This window comes from Ambystoma mexicanum, chromosome 4p, assembly GCF_040938575.1.
Source record: "Ambystoma mexicanum isolate Mex_15411 chromosome 4p, UKY_AmexF1_1, whole genome shotgun sequence".
Lineage (NCBI taxonomy): Eukaryota > Metazoa > Chordata > Amphibia > Caudata > Ambystomatidae > Ambystoma > Ambystoma mexicanum.
The window spans coordinates 712265967-712285759 of record NC_090927.1 but is presented as its reverse complement, the minus strand read 5'-3'; the positions used below and the strand labels follow the sequence as shown (position 1 = coordinate 712285759).

The 19793-nt window shown below is 42.0% G+C and overlaps 1 protein-coding gene across 2 annotated transcripts in view; it reads left to right on the top strand.

Moving 5' to 3' along the window:
- IMPG1 (interphotoreceptor matrix proteoglycan 1) overlaps positions 1-19793 on the top strand; it is a 1923199-nt gene that overhangs the window by 241766 nt on the left and 1661640 nt on the right. For both annotated transcript variants that reach the window (XM_069606284.1, XM_069606285.1), the window contains exon 2: positions 13316-13552. In XM_069606284.1, the coding sequence (XP_069462385.1) occupies positions 13316-13552 (237 nt within the window). The remainder of the gene's footprint in view (positions 1-13315; positions 13553-19793) is intronic.

Genomic DNA, 19793 nt, shown 5'->3' with positions numbered 1-19793 from the left:
GTGTTACCAGCAACCAACAATTCATCGGTTTCCATTCACTTAAATAGGATCACCGTCCACACACAAGCCAAACACACTTGATTTCGACTGCCAGTCAGTCAGTTTGAGAAGATATGGGCCTCATCACGAGTTGGGTGGTGCAGTAAAAATGCAATGTAATTGCTTTACTGCTGTATTACTGCACTGCCCAACTACTAGTTTGAGGAGAGGTCAGAGGATCAACCTCCAGCTATGAGTTTGAGGTAAATCTGCCAACTTTCCATCCATTTTTGGCGCAATTACTGCAGTGCAATTACTGCCACAGTAATTGCCCCAAAATGTCCCATTGAGTACTATGGACTCCAAGAAAATGGGGACTTACACTGCCACTTTTAATATGGTGGTAATACCACCGGACCAAGTGGCAGTAACAGTAATTGCATTGGGTGGTATTCTAGCAGATTTACCACCGCAATATCGCCCAACTCGTGATGAAGCCGATGCACTTTCCAGGCCACTACGATAGTGGTTGTGACAGTATAAATAATTCTAAACATAACATAACCTGCCAGGAGGGCAAATCAGAATACAGATCAACACCACCCAAGCAGTACAGAGTGAAATAAAAATATATCTTGCAATATGTAACATTAATTTTTTATTTTTTATTTTTACTATAAAATTAGATAATTTGTTTCAAACTTTTCATTTACAACAGTATATAACCACAACAAATCAAATGAATTAATTCCATGATAAAGTCACTTTCTGTCTCTTTATATGTTTCTACACAGCTTGTTCTAATGGCAAGTGATTTTGGAGTTCCATTATGTTATTCCAGAAATGTACAATCATGATAACCAATGCTTTATTATTTCCTGACAGAATCTGTGCCCATCTTTCTTTAGCATCATACAAGGTTTCTGTTTGCGGTAACATGTCTCTGGATTGATTTCTTTTTTTCTGTCAAAGCCTCGCATTCCATTATGATATGATATAAAATGTCTGGTATTTGTACTTGTTTGCAGAATCGACAGTAGTTCAGAGAGGATGGTAGCTGTTTTGACTTTATTAAAACTTCCTGGTGGGCAAGAGATTAAGACATATGCGGAAAAAGGTGTCTTGTATATGACGTGCCAGGAACTTAGTGAGATACCAGGGGATTTGACTCAGTGGTCTTATGTCTATGTCACAGGTTAATGTCAATTGATATTGATCTTTCAGTGATAATGTGGCAATCCAATCAAGTTGTTGGATAAGCTTTTTTGTGTGTTGTGGGCGCAGTTTCAGCATTTTCATGTTGATATCTGAATCATGCATGATTATCATCACCCCCTTTTCCATTCCTTTAAAATCGGATCACCAACAGCATTACGGTGTGAACGAAGTATGTCCATTGCAGGCATAAAATCATCCCAGACGGTTTTTCTGAAATGGTCTTGATGTTTCCACTTTACTATTGAGTGTAATGATTGAATAGCTGTCTCGTGGCGTATACGTGGCATAGGAAATTATGCTGGTAAGGCTAGGATCTTCAGCCAGAAGATTCCTTCCAGTTGCTGCCATACGTTGCGATCCAGATTTAACATGGTTTTGCTCAATAGGTTATGCTGGCAAACACCTTCTGTCTATAAAAGGTTATGACTGGCTTCATCGAAAATTTGCCAAATTTATTATGCAATACAAGACCTTGCCGCGCCAGCGAGTTTGCCTTGGATTTGAGATGCTCCACCCATTCCTTCTCTACTGCTGAATGATTCATCCATATTCCCAAGTATTCACTGTATTTATCTTTTCTAGTTGTGTCCCCTCCAAAAAGAGGGACCGAGAGTTGGTCTTTCCTTTAGTTTGGTAAGACAAAGTCATGGTTTTCGATTTGTTTTAGTTGATTAAGAAGTAATTCTTTTTCACATATTCTTCCATTTTACGTAACGTTTTCTGGAGGCCCATATGGGTTTTATCAAAAATCACCAGATACATCATGTAAGGGATTGGAGTCGTGTTCACCTTTGGAAGATTAGCATTCAGAAAGCTCTCATTTTCTGCTTCTGAGGTATATAGATTGAACATTGTCACCGCAAGAGGGCACCCCTGTTTCAATCCGTTCCATGTCTGAATCTACGAAGATAATTCTCCATCATGTGTCAATCTTATCTTGATTATTGTGTTTGTATATAGTTCTTTAATGGGCTCTAATATCGCTGCAGGACTTTACCACTTGTTTATATTCTCCCATAGTTTAGCTCTATTAACTGTGTCAAATGCCAACTGTAGATCAATAAAGGCTGCATAAATGGGTACCTGTTTCAATATTGATTCCTGTTTTAGGATGTTTAATAGGATCAGATTCATGTTGGTTCCAATTTTCTATACAAAGCCCCTTTGCCTTGGGTCTTGTCGTTGGTTTAATTGAGCCCCTTTATTAGTCTCTGCAGCAAAAATGACGCAAACACTTTTCCAAGTGGATCAAGCAGGGCGATAGGGCGATAGTTCGCCGGCAGTTTTCTGTCACCCTGCTTCAAGATGGAGATAAGTATAGCAAGTTTCCATGTGGATGGAATAGTATTCAGTTCAGAGATAAGGGTGAAAATCTGAGTGCGAAATTGGCCCATATTTCCGGATTGAGTTTCAATTGGGCATTACAAACCCCGTCGGGTCCGGGAGCCCTTGATGTATTCAGGTTCTTAATGAGTGCCACAATTTCATCATGCTCCCAATGGGTGGACCATCCCACCTTGACCTTCACAGATGTTTTATATGGCAGTCATGTCTTTGTTTATATAACTCAGAGAAATAAGCAATCCAATCTACTTCTGGAACATCCTGAATGAGAGGGTCCTGTTTGCAAGATTGTAAATTCGAAAGATTCCATAAGTCTCTTGAATATTTCTTGGACATCGCTTTAACATACTTTCTGCGTAATTCTGGGTTATCATCATCTTCATTGACTTTATCCAATTTCTGTATTGTTGTTGAACTACTTTGTCTCCAGAATGGGCCTCCAGAAAAGTTGGCCAATTTCCATTGATCTTCAAGTTTTGTTTTTTCAATTATTTTTAGTTTCTTCTGTAGTTCTCTTTTCTTTTCTACGATCTGACTATTATGCCAGTGATGATGATTTGTTCTAGAGTTTTTTGGATGGTCTTTTCATAGTTTTAAAGGCATCAACAACCACTCATAGTCCATTTTCAACTTTCCTATGAGGGAAGTATTATGGAACGTTTCAATTAGGCCTTCTAGCTGCACATCACGTATATGCAGTCTTTTCATACCAGAGGTTAGCTCAAGATGCAGAATTTCAATTTTTTCGTAAAAAGGTCAATTATAAGCCCAAGTGAGAGTAATTTTATGATGGTCGCTGTTTTCTGAGTAGATATTATCAGAGGCCAGTATTTTTTCTTTTAAGTCTCTGGAGATGTAGATATAATCCAGAATGGCATTTGAGTTACCTCTTGTCCATGTCGGTTTTAATACATCATTCTCTTTAATAGATCCCTCAAACACAGTGAAATTTCTTTTAGATATTTCTCAAGACCATAGTTTGACTCTGGCAGGTAAGTTCTCAAAGAGAATTTTTGTATTGTTGGAGTCAAACAGGTGGAAATTTAGGTCACCACAAAGAATGTGTTCCGTAAGAGGATGTTTTTCCCATGCTGCATCAAAAGTTGAGAAAACAACATCCATAAACGTCTCATCGTTAATGGTGACTGGATTCCAGTATATGTTCATGACACCAATTTTATGCCCAGATTGTCAGTGTAAACATGAAGAGTATTCAAGGATGACAAATTGGATCCAAGAGTTGGGATTCATTGATTCGATTACTTTTAGCCTTGCTTCTATTTTAATTAGCGTTAAGAATCCGGCCAACGGACGCCCTTTAGAGTGATACATTGCTGGGTTCATCAACGTGAGATAGCCATTACATACAGGTTGCTCATAAATCCACGTCTCTTGCAGACATATTATTTGTTACTTAATTAAGTTGTTGTTCTTTGCTTGGAATAGATGAACTGTACCTCTCGAGTTCCATGAACATAAAGTGAGAAGAACAGGGTTGTTTATCAATGTTTGTTACATTTGTTTTTCAGTTTTGTCCGGATAGGTGTATTCTCTATCTCTATGTCTCTCCATATGAAATGTTTAGTTATATTTTATTTTTCTATCATTGTCTGCACAGTAGTTCTGTTGTTAGGATGAGGAGACCGTAACTTTGCATGGACCTCTTCTCTCATTTTTGTTGGATTGCCTTGGTGGAAAATGTCATCTGGCGGCATGCTAGATCATTCTTGCTTTGGCCATTTATAGTCAGTCATCTCAGTGTAGCTTTTATCTTAAAATTTTAGATAACAGAATCCTAATTTGTATAAGAGATAGTCATTTTCCAATACTGTTTCCATATTTGTTGTGAATTAAATTGTACTCTCACTTTGTCTTTCATTGATTCGTGTAGAAACTCAACCAAATTAGTATGTTTTGATCTTAAAAAGCAGAGTTGTGGTATCACATGTAGGAGGCGTAATACATTTGTACGATTTAGAATTATGTCATCGTCCTGACTGTGGTAACTCTCATTGTTTATACTATTCATTGAGTCATCACATCGTGGATTCATAAATGTTGGCATTTCAATCGAGTATCTCTCCTATCTAGCTGTTTTTGTCTCTCATTGTCATCATGAGGTATTCCATATGTTCTGGTCACATCTTCATCTGAGTCGCAGTCTGATGTTAGATCGATCACAGTTTTGCATTCTCCAAGCGTATCCTCCAATTCCGAGTCTGATATCTCTTCACACGTCAGCTTGACTATTTGCATGTCAATAGTATTGCCTTCTATGTATTCATCTACAATGATTAAAGAGGAGTCATCTGCGATCTGGGTCCCCTCCATCAGTGGGTCCAAATGAACTGATAAGTTTATCAATATTTCATGTTGTAGCTGATCTTCTGTTGTCTGATGGACAGGATGCTCTTTAGATGAGCAAAGGGGAGTTTTGGAGATGAGTGAGCATCTTTTCTGTTTTTTTCATTACAGATATTTCCACTCTTTTGATTTTGTTTCTCTTTAGTCTTCAGTTGCATTGTAAGATTTCTCAAAAAGGTCTCTGATCCATTTTCTCTAATATTAATTTTCTTTAACAGAGCTTGCTTCTGTTTATGTTGTTTAGGATTGATCTTTCCTTTGTTGTTAGGGTCATCTTGTTTCGTTTGATTAAAAATTGCAAAATACTCCATTCCTTGAGTTTAGGTTGTGAGGGTCTTTTCTATTCTTCTTTGTATTCGTTGATTGTTACACATCGTGCTGTTGAGCTTGTAAAACTAAGTAATCATTTTGAATAATTAAGTTGTCTTTTAGTCGCTGGGATGAAGCATACATCTCCAACATCTCTGCTGTCATTTGTGTTTTGTCGGCACGATCACTCTGGCGATATCAAATAGTCGAGTCTGTAACTCAATTGTTGTCTCTGCTTCAACATCCAAGCGGCTTTGGATTTTATTCACAAAAGCCACTAAGTGAATTTGTTTGGAATGTATCAATGCCAACAGAGTTGCCTGATCTTTCATTGTGTCTGTGGCTGACTCCTGCATTTTTAAAAAGGGTACAAGGGCATGAGTTGAAGCCGCCATCAATTAATTCTGAAGGTCCAACATCGTCGTTGGTATTGCTTCCTGATGTGTTCCTCTCGCAGGCGGACACTGACATTTGTTGGATAATATATCTACTTGGACTTTTCTCACTTCCCTTTGTGGATTCCATAAATCTGAGTTATCGCTTTCAATTTTTGGCGGTTGGGTTCCATTCTCTGCTGTCGTTCTTGTTAACATTGTATGTGTTACATGATTTGAAATCGGGTGGATTGGCGTTGAGGTTGTCAGAGTTCCTATAGATTTTTAGTATTTAATTTGTCAAATTCTCTGTTCTTTTTTCATTATTACTCATTAGTGATTCAATCTCGTAGATAGACGTGCCAGACGAGGATTATCTTTCAACGGTTTTAATGGAAGTTTACCTACAGTTTTAAGATCTTGGCCAAATTTATTTTTCCACCTTTGTTTAGCAAGAATAGCTCTATCTTTTTAGGATAGAGGAGTTGTTGTGCCAAAGGGAACATCACCCCGCTCTTGAGCATTCTCTTTCATCTTGCATTCCAATTCCATTTCAGCTGTACGTCGCCGACTTTCATTTAGAATGTTTTCCGTGTTGAACTCAGCCGATATTGCCATGTGCGGATGACCATGACTAGCCTTGTTTAACGTGAGCGGTTGCTGACGGGCTAAGCGCTGCTGTTTTAATGGACCAACACTCTGGAATGTGGCACCACTTTGACATGCGTCTAGTATTGAGTTCGATTCCTCTTTATTCGAGGTTGTGATTGTTCACAGACCGCGGGAAGTGGTTCCAGCAAAGAGTGTTTACCGTTTAAAGGAGAGGGGTCTATTGTCGATAGTGTCTTAGCACAATGTCTTGTAAGAGGTCCAGTATAGGCAACCATAGTGTTTAGCGTGACCGTTTAGGCAAACAAATGTACAAGGAGGGCAGGCAAAACGCTGCACCGAGCGTTACAGAGTAAGCCACGGCCTCCGCTAAGTTTCCCTAAGACTCACCAAGACTCTGCAAACTCCACGGGTCAGCTGGGTACTTGTAGGTGAGACTCCTCCTCCTGGCTGGACAATCCAATGGAGCAAAAACACGGGTTCACAATCCAACAGAGCAAAGCCACGGCTTCTCAGAATGCCGAAAAGCAACAGGAGCAGCTTGCCTTCTCGCTTTCTCACCAAGACCCAGCTGACATTCATTTTTATAAGCATCTCCAGGAGAACCTGCAATTTTATGTGCCCCTTTGTATACTGGCTACTTTTGTCAATTATCTGGAAAATTCTCGGTCACCTTCATTTCAAGGAGATCATTTTCATGTTCAAAATGAGGAACTGCCTCTTTATTTAGGGCGATGCATTTACGCTCCTGGAGAGTAGAGCAGAGCTGTCAGTGTTCTGCTCGTCAGCCATGTATAGCCAACCTAGTCATGTTTTATCATCGTATTATAGTCCTGCTGCTACTTCCATTCTAAATGCCGGCCTGCAGGTCCCGAAATGCAAAAAGGAAACAAGCAAATCTAGAAGTGTTAAAGAGTGTAAAAATTATGAATGTGTGAATATTGTATTCCTTGGTGCTACGGCAGGCTGCTGGGAATAGTTTTTCACAAAAGAAAAGTCCATGGGCAGTGTTTTGGTTTATGTTATGCACTTTGTCAGGCTTCAAATCCCTTCTCTAGGGATTCTCCAGAAACTTATTGAAAAACCCATTTTTAGTCACCTTTAAAAGCCAAACACGAGACATGCCAGCAAAGGACACATAGCATAAATATTTGAATGGAACATTTTATAAATCAGTGATGTGCATAGCTGCAAACTGGCCTCCGGACACACACAACACATTCAGTCTGTGTTTTTTCCAATACACGTTCAACAATCTCCTCGTGAATCCTAAATCCATATATCCTTCTTTACAATCACATCAAAACAACAATATCTTTAAAAAACACATTAATCCTTAGAGGAGGCAGTTTTCATACTTAGGTTTCATCTGGACAACGCATTTTCAACTTAGTCCATCCTCAGGGCTGAACCCTTTATGTTAACACTTCACATGTGAGACTGTGTAATTCTGCTGCCTCAATCTGCCCACCCCCTTCTGAATTACTCCCTGCACCAGGAACTGGATCAACATATTGCCAACTTGCCCCGGTAAGCACTTCGGTTCACTGCTGTGGACTTTGACTCTCCTCCTGTCTGCTGTGTGGCTGAATATAGTAATAAAATGCTATATTTTCCAATCATTTGACCTTTTGTTATGCACAACAGAGACTTCACATGTTAATATATGATACACACACCCACACACACTCAGTGTTAAAGGTCCTACATTTTAGCATGTTACTGTTGAGCCAATCACTGGAGTGAACAGGTCTCAAATATCCTATACTCCTAAACCTGGCATCAAGTATAGAGCCCCATGTAATCCTTGTTGAGGGGATGCCAAGCTGAGCTCCTTGAAGAGGGTCGGGCTATGCCAAAGATTGAAGATAGAAGTGCAGCCTCAGACACCATGGACACATAGTGAGCATAATGACCATGTAGCTGCAGAGTCGTTTTATGCTAGATAAATGACTTAAGTATGTTTGTTTATGAATTCCTACATGTTTCACCTGGAGTAGAAACAAGTGGATAGTGCCCTTTCTCTTCTCCTAAAATGTACCAGCTGCTACTTTCATGCAGTTGTAGCCACAATCTAAGTCAATACCAGTCACTGTATATCACATTCATTAAGCTGTGAGCATAATCCATGTCTGAAATGGTCACTGTAAATTACTTTCATGAAACTGCAGCCTGGTGGTGTCAATTACGCTGGTATGGTCACTGTAAAACAGGTTCATGAAGCTGCAGTAACAATCCACTTCAGAATTTCCAATATATTTTCCCTTTTTTTTAATGTTTCACAGACAAAATATGCCAGCATTCTTATTTGTGATTTGTTATTTGGCATTTATATAGCGCTCTATATATCATTGGTATGACCTCAAAGCGCTGGTAGGTTGAACGCCCTAGGGACCGTAGTCCAACTCGGTTGCGAGAGTAGGGTGTCGTAGGGTGCTTGGGTGCACCAGTTATGTGTGCAGCTGATGTAATTTCCTGATGGTAGCTGCATCCTATCATTAGGTGTGGTGGTATTGATATCAGTAGAATGTGTGCTGTCTGGCGGGTGGACACCAAGACTGGGTCCTGGCTGCGTTAGGCCTGTAGGACGCTTATGTGTGCATCTCGACCGGTTTGTCATGGGGTATAGCTGCATTTTATTAGAAGGATAAGGTGTTCATGGGGTAATGTTTGTATGTGAGCAGCTACACCGAATTGATTGAGGGGTGTAGCTGCACTCAAATTGTGTGATGGTGTAGAGTACAGTGTAAGCATAGTGATATGGGAGGAGAGATTTTGCGTTGATTTATGATCTAAGGAGATCAATATTCTACATTTCAGGCATGCGGTTGCTTGATAGCAAATTAATAGGCATATTCAGCGGTGACATTGTTCGGGATCTCATTGAGCACAAGTCGTCGGGTTGCTATGGTTTCAATTGATTCAGAAGGTCGTATTTGGTATTACTATCAAATAACTATCATGATGCAGGCAGCCTGCACCCCTTTAATACTAAACACATGCGCACATTACTTTTGCACAGAGCCAACACTGAGATATTCATTCACACCAACATATACACGCATGCACGCACATTCAGAGACTTGCACACACATTACAATGCATTCAAACATGTATGCATACAAACCCTTTTTTTAAACTTACCTTAATCACGCTGGTGATTTAGTGTCTGCTCTTGTTAGCGTGGGCAAAGCACCCAGATGGACTCCTGGCTATATAGAAATAAGTTTCAGTATTCAGCACCAATGCTGTAAGGCCTGCCCAATGCGCACATTTTTTAAAGGTACAATGGTATTCTAAAGTGGTCTTCCTCCACCTCAGCCCCAACCCCTATCCCTGAAATCACACAGCCCATTGAAAACACGGGTGGCAGGGATCCTTGCTAAGCCACTGAATGCACCCAGAAGGCAGCAAAACAGGATGCTGCTGAGACAGGTCTATAGCAAAAGGCAGAGGAGAAGACAAAATGCTCAGACCATGCAGAAACACCAAAGGTTATCCTGACTGGGAAAAGTACACAAGGGGCCAAATTAAAAGATGAGACTGAGGTGAGCAAAGCTGTATCTCGGAAGAGGTTTGCCGACGTCCATCATTGAGAAACAGACGAACCGAGGAGAAGACCACAGAGAAGAGAGAAAACGCCTGAGACAAATCTTCCTTCAGCTATTTGAAAAAATGATTGCAACTTGGTGGAAAGGTTGCTAGAACTATTTGAGAAAGTTAGTCACAAGAGAAATGCTGCATGCTTAAACTTAAAGGATAGGTTTTTAGAGTCATATGAGATAATGAATCAAAGGAGAAACACTGCATGGTGGAAGGTGCAGCAAATGTCTCTAGAGTGGTTTCAGGAGGCCATTGACTGGAGACATTTTGCAGCTTCGACCATGGAGGAAAATCTCAAAGAGGCATTTTAAAAAGTGAGTCAAAGGAGAAACAATGCCTGCTGGAATTTGGAAAAAAATATCGAGGGTGATTTGAGGTAGTGACTTATCGAAGAATGCTGGAATTTGATGGCAATAGCTCTTACAACCATTTCAGGGAGAAATATTTAATTCTGGAATTTGGAGGCAGCCGTGTGAGCAAGTGCTTGAATAGAGAAACACTGCTAACTGGGTATTGGATGCACAATTCAAAACTAGAACTGATAAAGAGACTAAAAGGAGAAACAGTGAAACCTGGCACTTGAAGGTAAAGTGCATTTCCTTGTTGTTGGGATTTGGTGATTTATCATGCACTGCACATGAAAATGATTCAAAGTGCAAGGGGAGGAGAGGTTGGAGGGAGGATAATCAAACATAGCTAGGCCATGTCAGAGGTTTGAGGGGACACGGATACCCCAAATGTGAAGAAGGGGTGACATGTAGGACAATGAAGTATGGCCTCATACAGACACCAGACTGCAAGGTAGGAGTATAGATGAGCAACAAAGGCCGCAAATAGAAATGGGCAGGGAATACAACTAAGACTAACATGTCCGGCTTCCACTGAGAGTGTCCACAGAATGGCAGCAGGGGTTCCCGAAAGGGCAGGGCAAACTCTAGCCATCTGAGCAGATTACCATTACAGTGCCTCACTTTGCATGTTAATGGAAAGGAGCTGCAGGAATGTCCTGCTAGCTTTGGACCCTAAGGTGTGACAAAAAGAACAATCTCACAAGACAGTTGGCTGTATGGGTCCAGCAAAAATAAACAAGAGACTGCCTCCTAAGCAACAACCAGTAAGTATACTGTTAACAAATAGAGTACAACGAATAGTACAGAGACACAACAAAGTAAAGAGACAGAGATTGCCCATTGGAAACGCAGCAGCCCATCTCAGACAACGGACTTGCATCTGCACAAGTGAGCACGAGAACACTTACTAAAAGATTCACAGAAATATCCATGAAAGGAACAGGAAGGGTAATCAAGTAAAGACTTAAGACGGAAAACAGACTGTAAGAAGTTACGACTACAGATTAAGAACAAATGTACAAAGGACTGGACTTGAACTATAGGCTCGGAACTATGGACTGAAAATAAGGACCTGTGGACTGTACCACACACTGGAATGAGGGAAACTGTGGACTAGATACAAGGGCACTACAGACAGAAACTCTGAACTAGTATCAACAAAACAATAGACAGAAACTCTGGTCTAGAATCAAGGAAATTGTGGACCGAAACTATGGTCTGATATCAAGGACTATGGGCCAAAAGCGAGGAACTGCATGCAGAGAGCCAATGACTGCAGGCCGAGAAGCAAGGAATGTGCAGACAGGAAGCAGCATTCTGCATGCAGAGAACAAAGGGTCGCAAGCAAGTAGCAAAAGGCCTGCATGCGGAGGACTTGGGGAACTTTAAGGAGAGGAGCACGGCAACTGCAGGCAGATGAGCCTTGTAACTGCAGGCAGAGAGCACAGAGTGGCAGGGCAGAGAGCACAAGGCTTCAGACCGAGGGCACAGTCCTTCAGGGTAAAGAGCACGGGTACCGGAACTGGGGCAGGTTCTGGTACTGGTAACGGATAGCAGCAATAATATGCAGCAGAACACCGTGGTTAAAGGCAAGAGGCTCTGGATTCAAATACAGTGCAATGACAAAGTGGTCCTAGTTAAGTACTGATAAACACTGGACTGAAAAAGGCTGCACCCAGAACTCTACACCTGATGATAATCTTTCTCATCCCACCCCGAAACTTGGAAAGTGAAAGTAAAGAGAAAGCAATGCAGGACCACTTTTGGGGACTGTAGCTCTCAATATCTTACATCGCAACAATCAGGTTTTCCAAACCATCAAATATGCACTATGGGACACGAAATTCATGCAATCAAATACAGAATGTTTCTTTCTATCCAAAGGGAATGCAATGGAAATATGGTGGAAATATGCATAACTTCAGATTTTGCATTTCAAAGGGAATGCAAAGGTGGAAATATGCATCAATTCAGGTCTTGCATTTCAAAGGGAATGCAACGGTGGAAATATGCATCAATTAAGGTCTTGCATTTCAAAGGGAATGCAACGATGGAAATATGCATCAATTCAGGTCTTGCATTTCAAAGGGAATGCAACGGTGGAAATATGCATCAATTAAGGTCTTGAATGTCAAAGGGAATGCAGTGGTGGAAATATGCATCAATTCAGGTCTGCATTTCAAAGGGAATGCAACGGTGGAAAGATGCATCAATTTAGTTCTGCATTAGTTGCAATAATGTATTGGGAGCCCCAGCTGGCAAAGCCTACTACTGTTCAAGAGGCACAGTTGTGACAGACCATAGTTACATTCCTGGATACCTCGCAGTTACTTGTTAAGGAGGTGGGGGTTGATTAACAAGCAAGGTGTTTTTATGCCAAACTGTGTGCAACGTATTTTTAAAAGTGTTCAATCATTGCCCAACATTACTTTAAAATTCAAGTAAACTAAATATATAGTTTTGATGTGAATTTGATGAATGTTTTACATTTTTGGATGTGTTTTTTATTTATACACAGTAATATCTTTTGATTATATGTTTGAATTGCATGATGCATATTGCCTATTATACTTTTTAAAATATTTACATATGTACTTTTCTGAGGTGAATAATCTCGAAATAAAGTATACTTGATTGATCAAACTAAACCATTTAAATCCTAACTGACAGCCCAACTGGAAATGTAGAGCACACTCAACCTCTACTGAACTCCATTTACAATGTGTAAGCACTCAATCGAAGGTCAGCTACACTGCCCTATGTAACAATCGAGGGTTTATTGACCATTGGTTTAGCAAACATGCTCAACCCTGCAGACTCGGCTTGTTTGACCATTGTTGTGGGATATATGATATATGATGACGTTCAAATTGCTAATTTAACGTTTATGTATGGAAATGCACCATTATGTTATCGATGCTTCAGAATATGTCAGTTCATCTCAAGAAAGTTAAATTGTCTGTAAGGAAAAAAACTGATATGCACTGGAAGATAGAAGAAGAATTGTTATGATCAAAAATCTATCTAACTGTGTAATTCTTATGTTTGAATGGATTGAAAGAGGCAATGAATTGCAAAAACCCTTGAAACATCTACACATTAGTAATAGTTGCTATTAGTAGTAGTTGTCTTATTGCTTAACAGAGTGTTTTCTTTCACGCACAGAAATAAACAATTCCAGATACTCTGATGAATCCAAGCATCCGGGAGAATCTACCTTAGGTTCACAACATGCTGAGACCTTCCAAAAGATGTCTAGAGCGTCTACTGTGAAAAGGCTGTTTGAATTGTCAAAGCTCAGAACAAAAAGATCCTCTGCGTTCCCAACTGGGGTCAAGGTGTGCCCACGGGAATCAGAGAAACAGATCCTAGCCAGTCACATGTCTTACTACAGGCTACGAGGTAAGACAGATAATACATCACAATCCAATTCACCTTTGCCTGTTTTTCCTGAAAACGTGTTCATTAGCTTTTTTTTACAACGCAGATAGTTGAAGAGGCTGCTTACACATTTGGTGTTATAAATGTTCTTTACGGTTACTTGTGTCAGTAACCTTTGGTGTGTTTAATCAAGGAATTGTAGCTGGATACAACTGCTGTCTCAATAGACAGCATGTTCCCACATGATGCAATTTTGTATAAGAAAACGTTACAGTTGAGTCGGAAAGTGATGTCTGCATGGGAGCAACTAGAATGGTTTATAAATGATACCTACATTACTAATGTGTGTATTAATATCCAAGGTCCATTTATAAAATCTTACAGAAAACAATGTGTATGACAAAAAACAGGTTCTCACCAAATTGTCTCATAAGTAGTTTATACAAAGGAATTACAATAAGCTACACTTGACACAAATACCACTCATACAATAAATGCTAGGGTTGGAAATAGGGACTTCAATAATACCGAGAATGCATACCCCTAACATCCATTACTTACTCATCACTGTTCAAAGGTATCATGCGTTGACTCTACTGGCGCCCAGAGAATGTATTTATCTAACACCAGAACCATGGGAATTTGCCATGATTCGTGATTTTCCAACTATTCTAGATAATACAGGTTCATATGTTTGGATGGCCTGCCAGGAAGGGCAGACACCCATCTTTCACAAAGCCCTAACATATCCCCAGCTTTTCTCAGTGTAGTGTGTCATATTTTTGTAATCCACCTGAACTCTACTGTGAGTCCTCCATAATGATTTAGGGGACCAGAGACACCTCCTATTATTAGCGGGTGATCAGACATTTCTATGTGTGACCCATCAATATTTGCAGTTAGCTTTTACTCAATTCATCCAACACTAGAGTCAACACCCAATGAGAACAGCCCCCCTAATGAGTTGAGCAAAGAGGGATGAATTTGATTCATGTAAATTCATGGGATATAATTAAAATGTAGCCTTCCTATTTTGCTTTCCTTGTCCCAGTCCTTATGTACTATGAGGAAATTCCTATCATCATGCTTTTGATTTGATTACACTACACCAGTGGCTAAAAATACTCGTTTTCAATTTAATCAACTATTGTATAGCTGAACCCGTAATTTATGAATACACAAACCTGGAACCAAAGCCAATTAGTCAACGATAACGAGCCTGTGGTGAGATACAAAGCTAAAGAGGGGATCCCATGTTGCCACTTTAATGGCATGCACTACTGAGAATGCTTTCACCTTTTCCCATGAATCAGGCATCTGTCTGGTCGATCTGCAGTGAAGATACGAGAGTGCAGCTGGCATAAGGCAGGAGGAGGAGGCGGGCCCCTATTCAAATGAAACATTATTCAAACAAAATGGCTTGAACCCCTATCACCAACAAGACCTATATCCCACTTCACCCCAACAATGCACACCCCAGCTATTGAGCAACATTGGAATGTCCCACCATGCCTATATAATGCCTGCATGCCTACTTTGCTCAACCAGGTAGTGTATCAGAGGTCATCCTGGCAGCTCGTAAAAACCTGCCAATTGGGGGCTAGTGGTGATAAAGTTGCGAGTGGTGGGGATGAGGGTGGGGGATGGGCAAGCCTCTGCCAGGCTTGCAAGCCGGGTCATGATCTGCCCCATTCTCTGCAGGATATCAAAGAGGAGGGTGACGCCAGAGTTTGTGAACTCAATGGACTGCTCCCTTTTCTGTCTCTGGAGAATACATGCTGCCATCGCACTCTCCTAAGGATACACTGGCAAGAGAGGAACCAGTCTACATTGCTCCCCAGTATGCCCAGAGCAAAATGTATCTCATGGATTAACTCACTTTGCGAAGTGTCATATGCTCGTGGGCCTCCTGCTTCCCTGCAATCATGCAAAGCCTGCTCAGCATGGTCACAGGGTCATATCAAGGATCGGGGCCCTGACAGCACTGGCATGTGTTCCCCTGGCTCCTGAAGATGGTTCTGTGGAGCCGTAGGGGATACCTGTACCAGCAGTGCCTCTAGGATGGTTCCCATCGTTTCCCGCGGTCCTTATCTGGCTTTCACCCTCAGACTGATAATGGTGGTGATACTAACCCTGTTCCCCTATAGCATGCTGGCACATATATAATAAACTTCTATTGTGCAGTGTCCCTAGGCTGAAGTTGGTGAGCTCTTCACCAGTATCCGACAGTGGGGATAACAACGAAGGAGGTGCAGATAAGGGAGTGGAAGTGGACTTCACAGGAGGATGCAGCTAAAAAGTACCCCACAGCAACCTTCATTTGCCGGTACTGCAAGGGTGGGGACATATGCTGGGGAAGAGGTAGTGTTTTTAGTGACACAGGCAAATGTGGTGACAGCAGAGGAGGTATGGCTGCTGTTACTTGCAATGGCCTAGAACTGTGATAAGAAATCATCAACAATTTCTTCATACAGAGGTGAGAGCATCACCAAAAAAATATAAACATTGTCACCATCTCTCCCCCACAGTTTAAATACCAGATAATCTCCCTCATGAGCCAAATGTTATTGAACAGAGTAGGGCAGGGAATCCTTCTGCTACCTCATCAGGTGTGCGGTCAAACGCCACACTAAACAATGTACGGGGAAAGTTCCTAGAAAAAATGGCAAGAATGTATCCAGCGTCCCAAACATGCATGAAACAATTATATGATCATGGAATATCACAAATCAGAATGGAAAACAAATTGTCCTGAAACAGATGTGGGTTACTTCTCCTGACATGGCCACTTGCTTACGTAACCCTTTTTTGTAGGTGGCTGTGGCTGGGCAAGCTGCAGTTGGTGGGAATGATTGTGAGCAGGGAGTTCTGAGTGGGCAATGATGTGCTGATGCGGGAGAAGAAGAGGACAGGATTTAGGTAAACATGTGGGTAGATTCCCTCTCCATGGTGGAGATGTCAGCAGTTGCGATAGGTATTTGGAATGCAGCAATGAGAGAGGGAAAGAGAGAATAACCTCCTTCCTGAATTGTCAGTGTAGAATAGGCCTTTTCAACAAGGCTACACATGCCACAGCTCCACATAAATGCCATCCCGAGGAGTCAACCTCCAGTTCGGAGCAACTAATAAATGCATTTTGGACATGCATTTTCTCCCCTGTTCATCCAGAACCATCAAGGTCCACATCAACATCCTTGCTCCAGCCTTGACCGATTTCTGCAATCTCTCGTTTGCCTCTGGAACCTTCCATCCCACCTTAAGCACTCCCTTGTGTACACCCTGCTAAAGAAGCCCCCTGCCGATCCTTATTCTCTGGCTAACTATCGCCTAATCTCCATCACTACCTTCCTGGTCAAACTCTTGGAAAAACTGGCCGTCTATCAGCTTAATCTGCACACTAAATCTGTTAGTTGTCTCAGGCTGGCTTCAGAGCTGCCAGAAGCATAGAAACTGCTATCTTGAACACCCATGAAGATCTGGTCTCTAACCTTAATTCTAACCTTCATTCGATCATCATTCTCCTCGATGTTTCTTCTGCCTTTCATAAGTGCCATCCTGCTCAATTGCCTCCGTGATAGCCTGGATAACACTGATCAGGCCCTGGCCTGGCTGACCTCCTTACTCACTGACTGACCCTCCCAGGTCCAACTGGGGTAATTCCTCTCTTCTACCTCTCTCTCCACTTGTGGTGTTCTCCGTGGCTTTTCAACCAATGCTTGGCACCTCTTGCCCACTGCATCGCTCCCTTAAGCTCCAACTTTCAGTGTTATGCGGATGACACCCAGCTCTCCTTCAGGCTCCCCTCACCCATCTCTTCTCCTTCTCTCATTCGAGATTGTCTGACCACAATTCAGAAATGGTGTGCCGCCAAGATCTCTGCCTTCATGGCAGTAAGACTGAGATCCTCCTCATAAGAACACCTGCTCCCTCCTTTCCTCTCTCTCTGGTCGCCCACTCTGGGTCCTTTTCCGGCTCCTACCTGTGAGGCTAAGAACCTCAGGGTCATCTTTGACTCCACACTCTCCTTCTCTCCTCACATCTCTGATGTCTCTAAGAAGTCAAACTATCAGCTGCACCTCCTCAGAGGTATTCTTCCATTCCTCACTTTCTCCCAGAAGCTCACTGCCTCCAGAGCTCTGGTCCTCTCTAGGCTGAACTACTGCAACAGCCTCTTTCTAAATCTTCCTGGCTCTACTCTCTGACCTTTACAATTTATCCAGAACAGGACTGTGAGTCTTGTCCTTTAACTCAAGCTCAGGGATCATAACTATGCAGGTCTAAAATCTCTTAATTGGCTCAAAGTGGTGGCAAGGATGAAGTTGAAAATCCTCTGCATCGTCCACAATTCTTTCTGGGGCATGTGACCGCATCTCCAACTCTCTCTTCCTAAACATCTCCAGACACAAGTTCTCTGCTTATCCACTTTCAACTCTCTGATGGTCAGTCGCTTTTCCAAGCAGAGAGTTGGGGGCAGATCTTTGCCTTCGCTGGGGCCTTCCTCTGGAACAGCCTACCTGCCTTTCTCAAACTTGAGCAGAACCACCTCCGGTTCCGGAAGCAATTCAAGACCTTCCTCTTCGCTTCCGCTTTCTCTCTTCCCCTCCCCTGCTGATGTCCCGACTGCTCCACGCACTGGTCAGGTGGCTACCCTCTGAACTTGGGCCCGGGATCCTGCATGTCCAGTTGCACTTTGCACTACCTCCCGGCTGCCCTAGCACTTGTGGTCTGTGTCTGCAACCCTACAGTCCCTTCTCTCTGCACTTATGAGCCACCTGTTGGCTGCACGTTTAAGTTACCTGCACTTCTCCCACCCCCGCCCTCCTCTGCACTTCTCACCTTCCACTTCCCTGCACTTGCGCCATCTGAATGACAGAGGGCTTAGTAAGATTGTTGTGTTGTCCTCCCTATGTTTCACCCTCCTTGTCTTGTCGCGCCTAGAAAACACTTGTGTACAGGCACGTTATGTGTGCAATATAGCATATCATATTATATGCAACGTCGATTCAAAACATACTTCTGCCCCAGACCAATGGCTGTGAACGAACCCATAGGAACCCACCCATGCAATTCAAAAACATTAACTAGGAAGAGTGGTTATCAGACGATAGGCAAAGAGGATAACTCTGGAATTGTAATGCAGGGTGATGTCAACAATGGTCCCTTTAAGAAAGGAGGCAAGACCAGAAAAATTATACTTAATTAAATATATCTTTCTTAGATACAAGATAGTGGTACATAGACTGTCTCTACGGCCCAAGATCAGGCCAGATGGGAAGTGTGCCCAGTGTTTATGGAATATTGGAACCTATTCACGTTTACCTTAATCATTCAGTTGTAGGCTGATTGTTAGCACACGTCTGGCCCTTCTCTTGCGATGTTGATTTGAAAATGGTGCACACGCTGGAGCTCAAGGCAGCTGTAGTGTTGCAAAAACAAGGATGGCATGACAAATTCGGTTTTGAAGACGTACCGGTAGCCATCCTTCTGCCACATGTTCTTCGGTGTTTGTACTGTCTAAGCACTTTTTTCAAACATCATCCACAGAGTTAATTTTCCATGTCTGGCAGAGCAAAAAGAATGTGTTGATAGGAAGGCATTAAATAAGGTCAGTAGGAAAATTAAAAACAATCCAAACCCACGTGTGTACATAACTCTAGAATATCCGCCTCACATTCAATGTGTGTGGCTGGGAAGTAATTCAAGATTCGGAATGTGCCACTTTATAGACAGACGAGGACGGTCAATAATATATTCTGAAAGGCTCTACGTGTTTCGGGCTATATGTCTGTCATCTGGAGGCAGGAATGTGGCTACACTCCAGGCCAGCTGTTACACTGCGTTCCATCTTCCTCAACTGCAGAGATTCTTGCCAGCAAAGTCCGAGGTTTCTTCGGTGACATGGTTCCACCCACCACTACCTGTTCTCCCCAGATCCCGGCTCTTCCTCAGCACCCCTTGCCAGCAGAGGTGGGCGTTTCTTCAGTGACCTTTCCTCTTTTTGATTTCTTGTAAATGACACTTCTGGTGTGTACTAGCTCTTTTGTCATGATTTATTTTCATATCAACTAGTTTCACCAACGACCACTTCATTCTCACCGGAGTTCACTCTCGTTAAATGTTTTACACCTTACCTTTACGTCCTGGCAAATTGTCCTGCAAATGTCCCCCAAAAACCTGCACTTTACATCTGTAGAACATTTGTTAATACCGTCGGGATTAGGCAGTGGAATTGAATGCAATTATTTTCAGACTTTCAAAAACA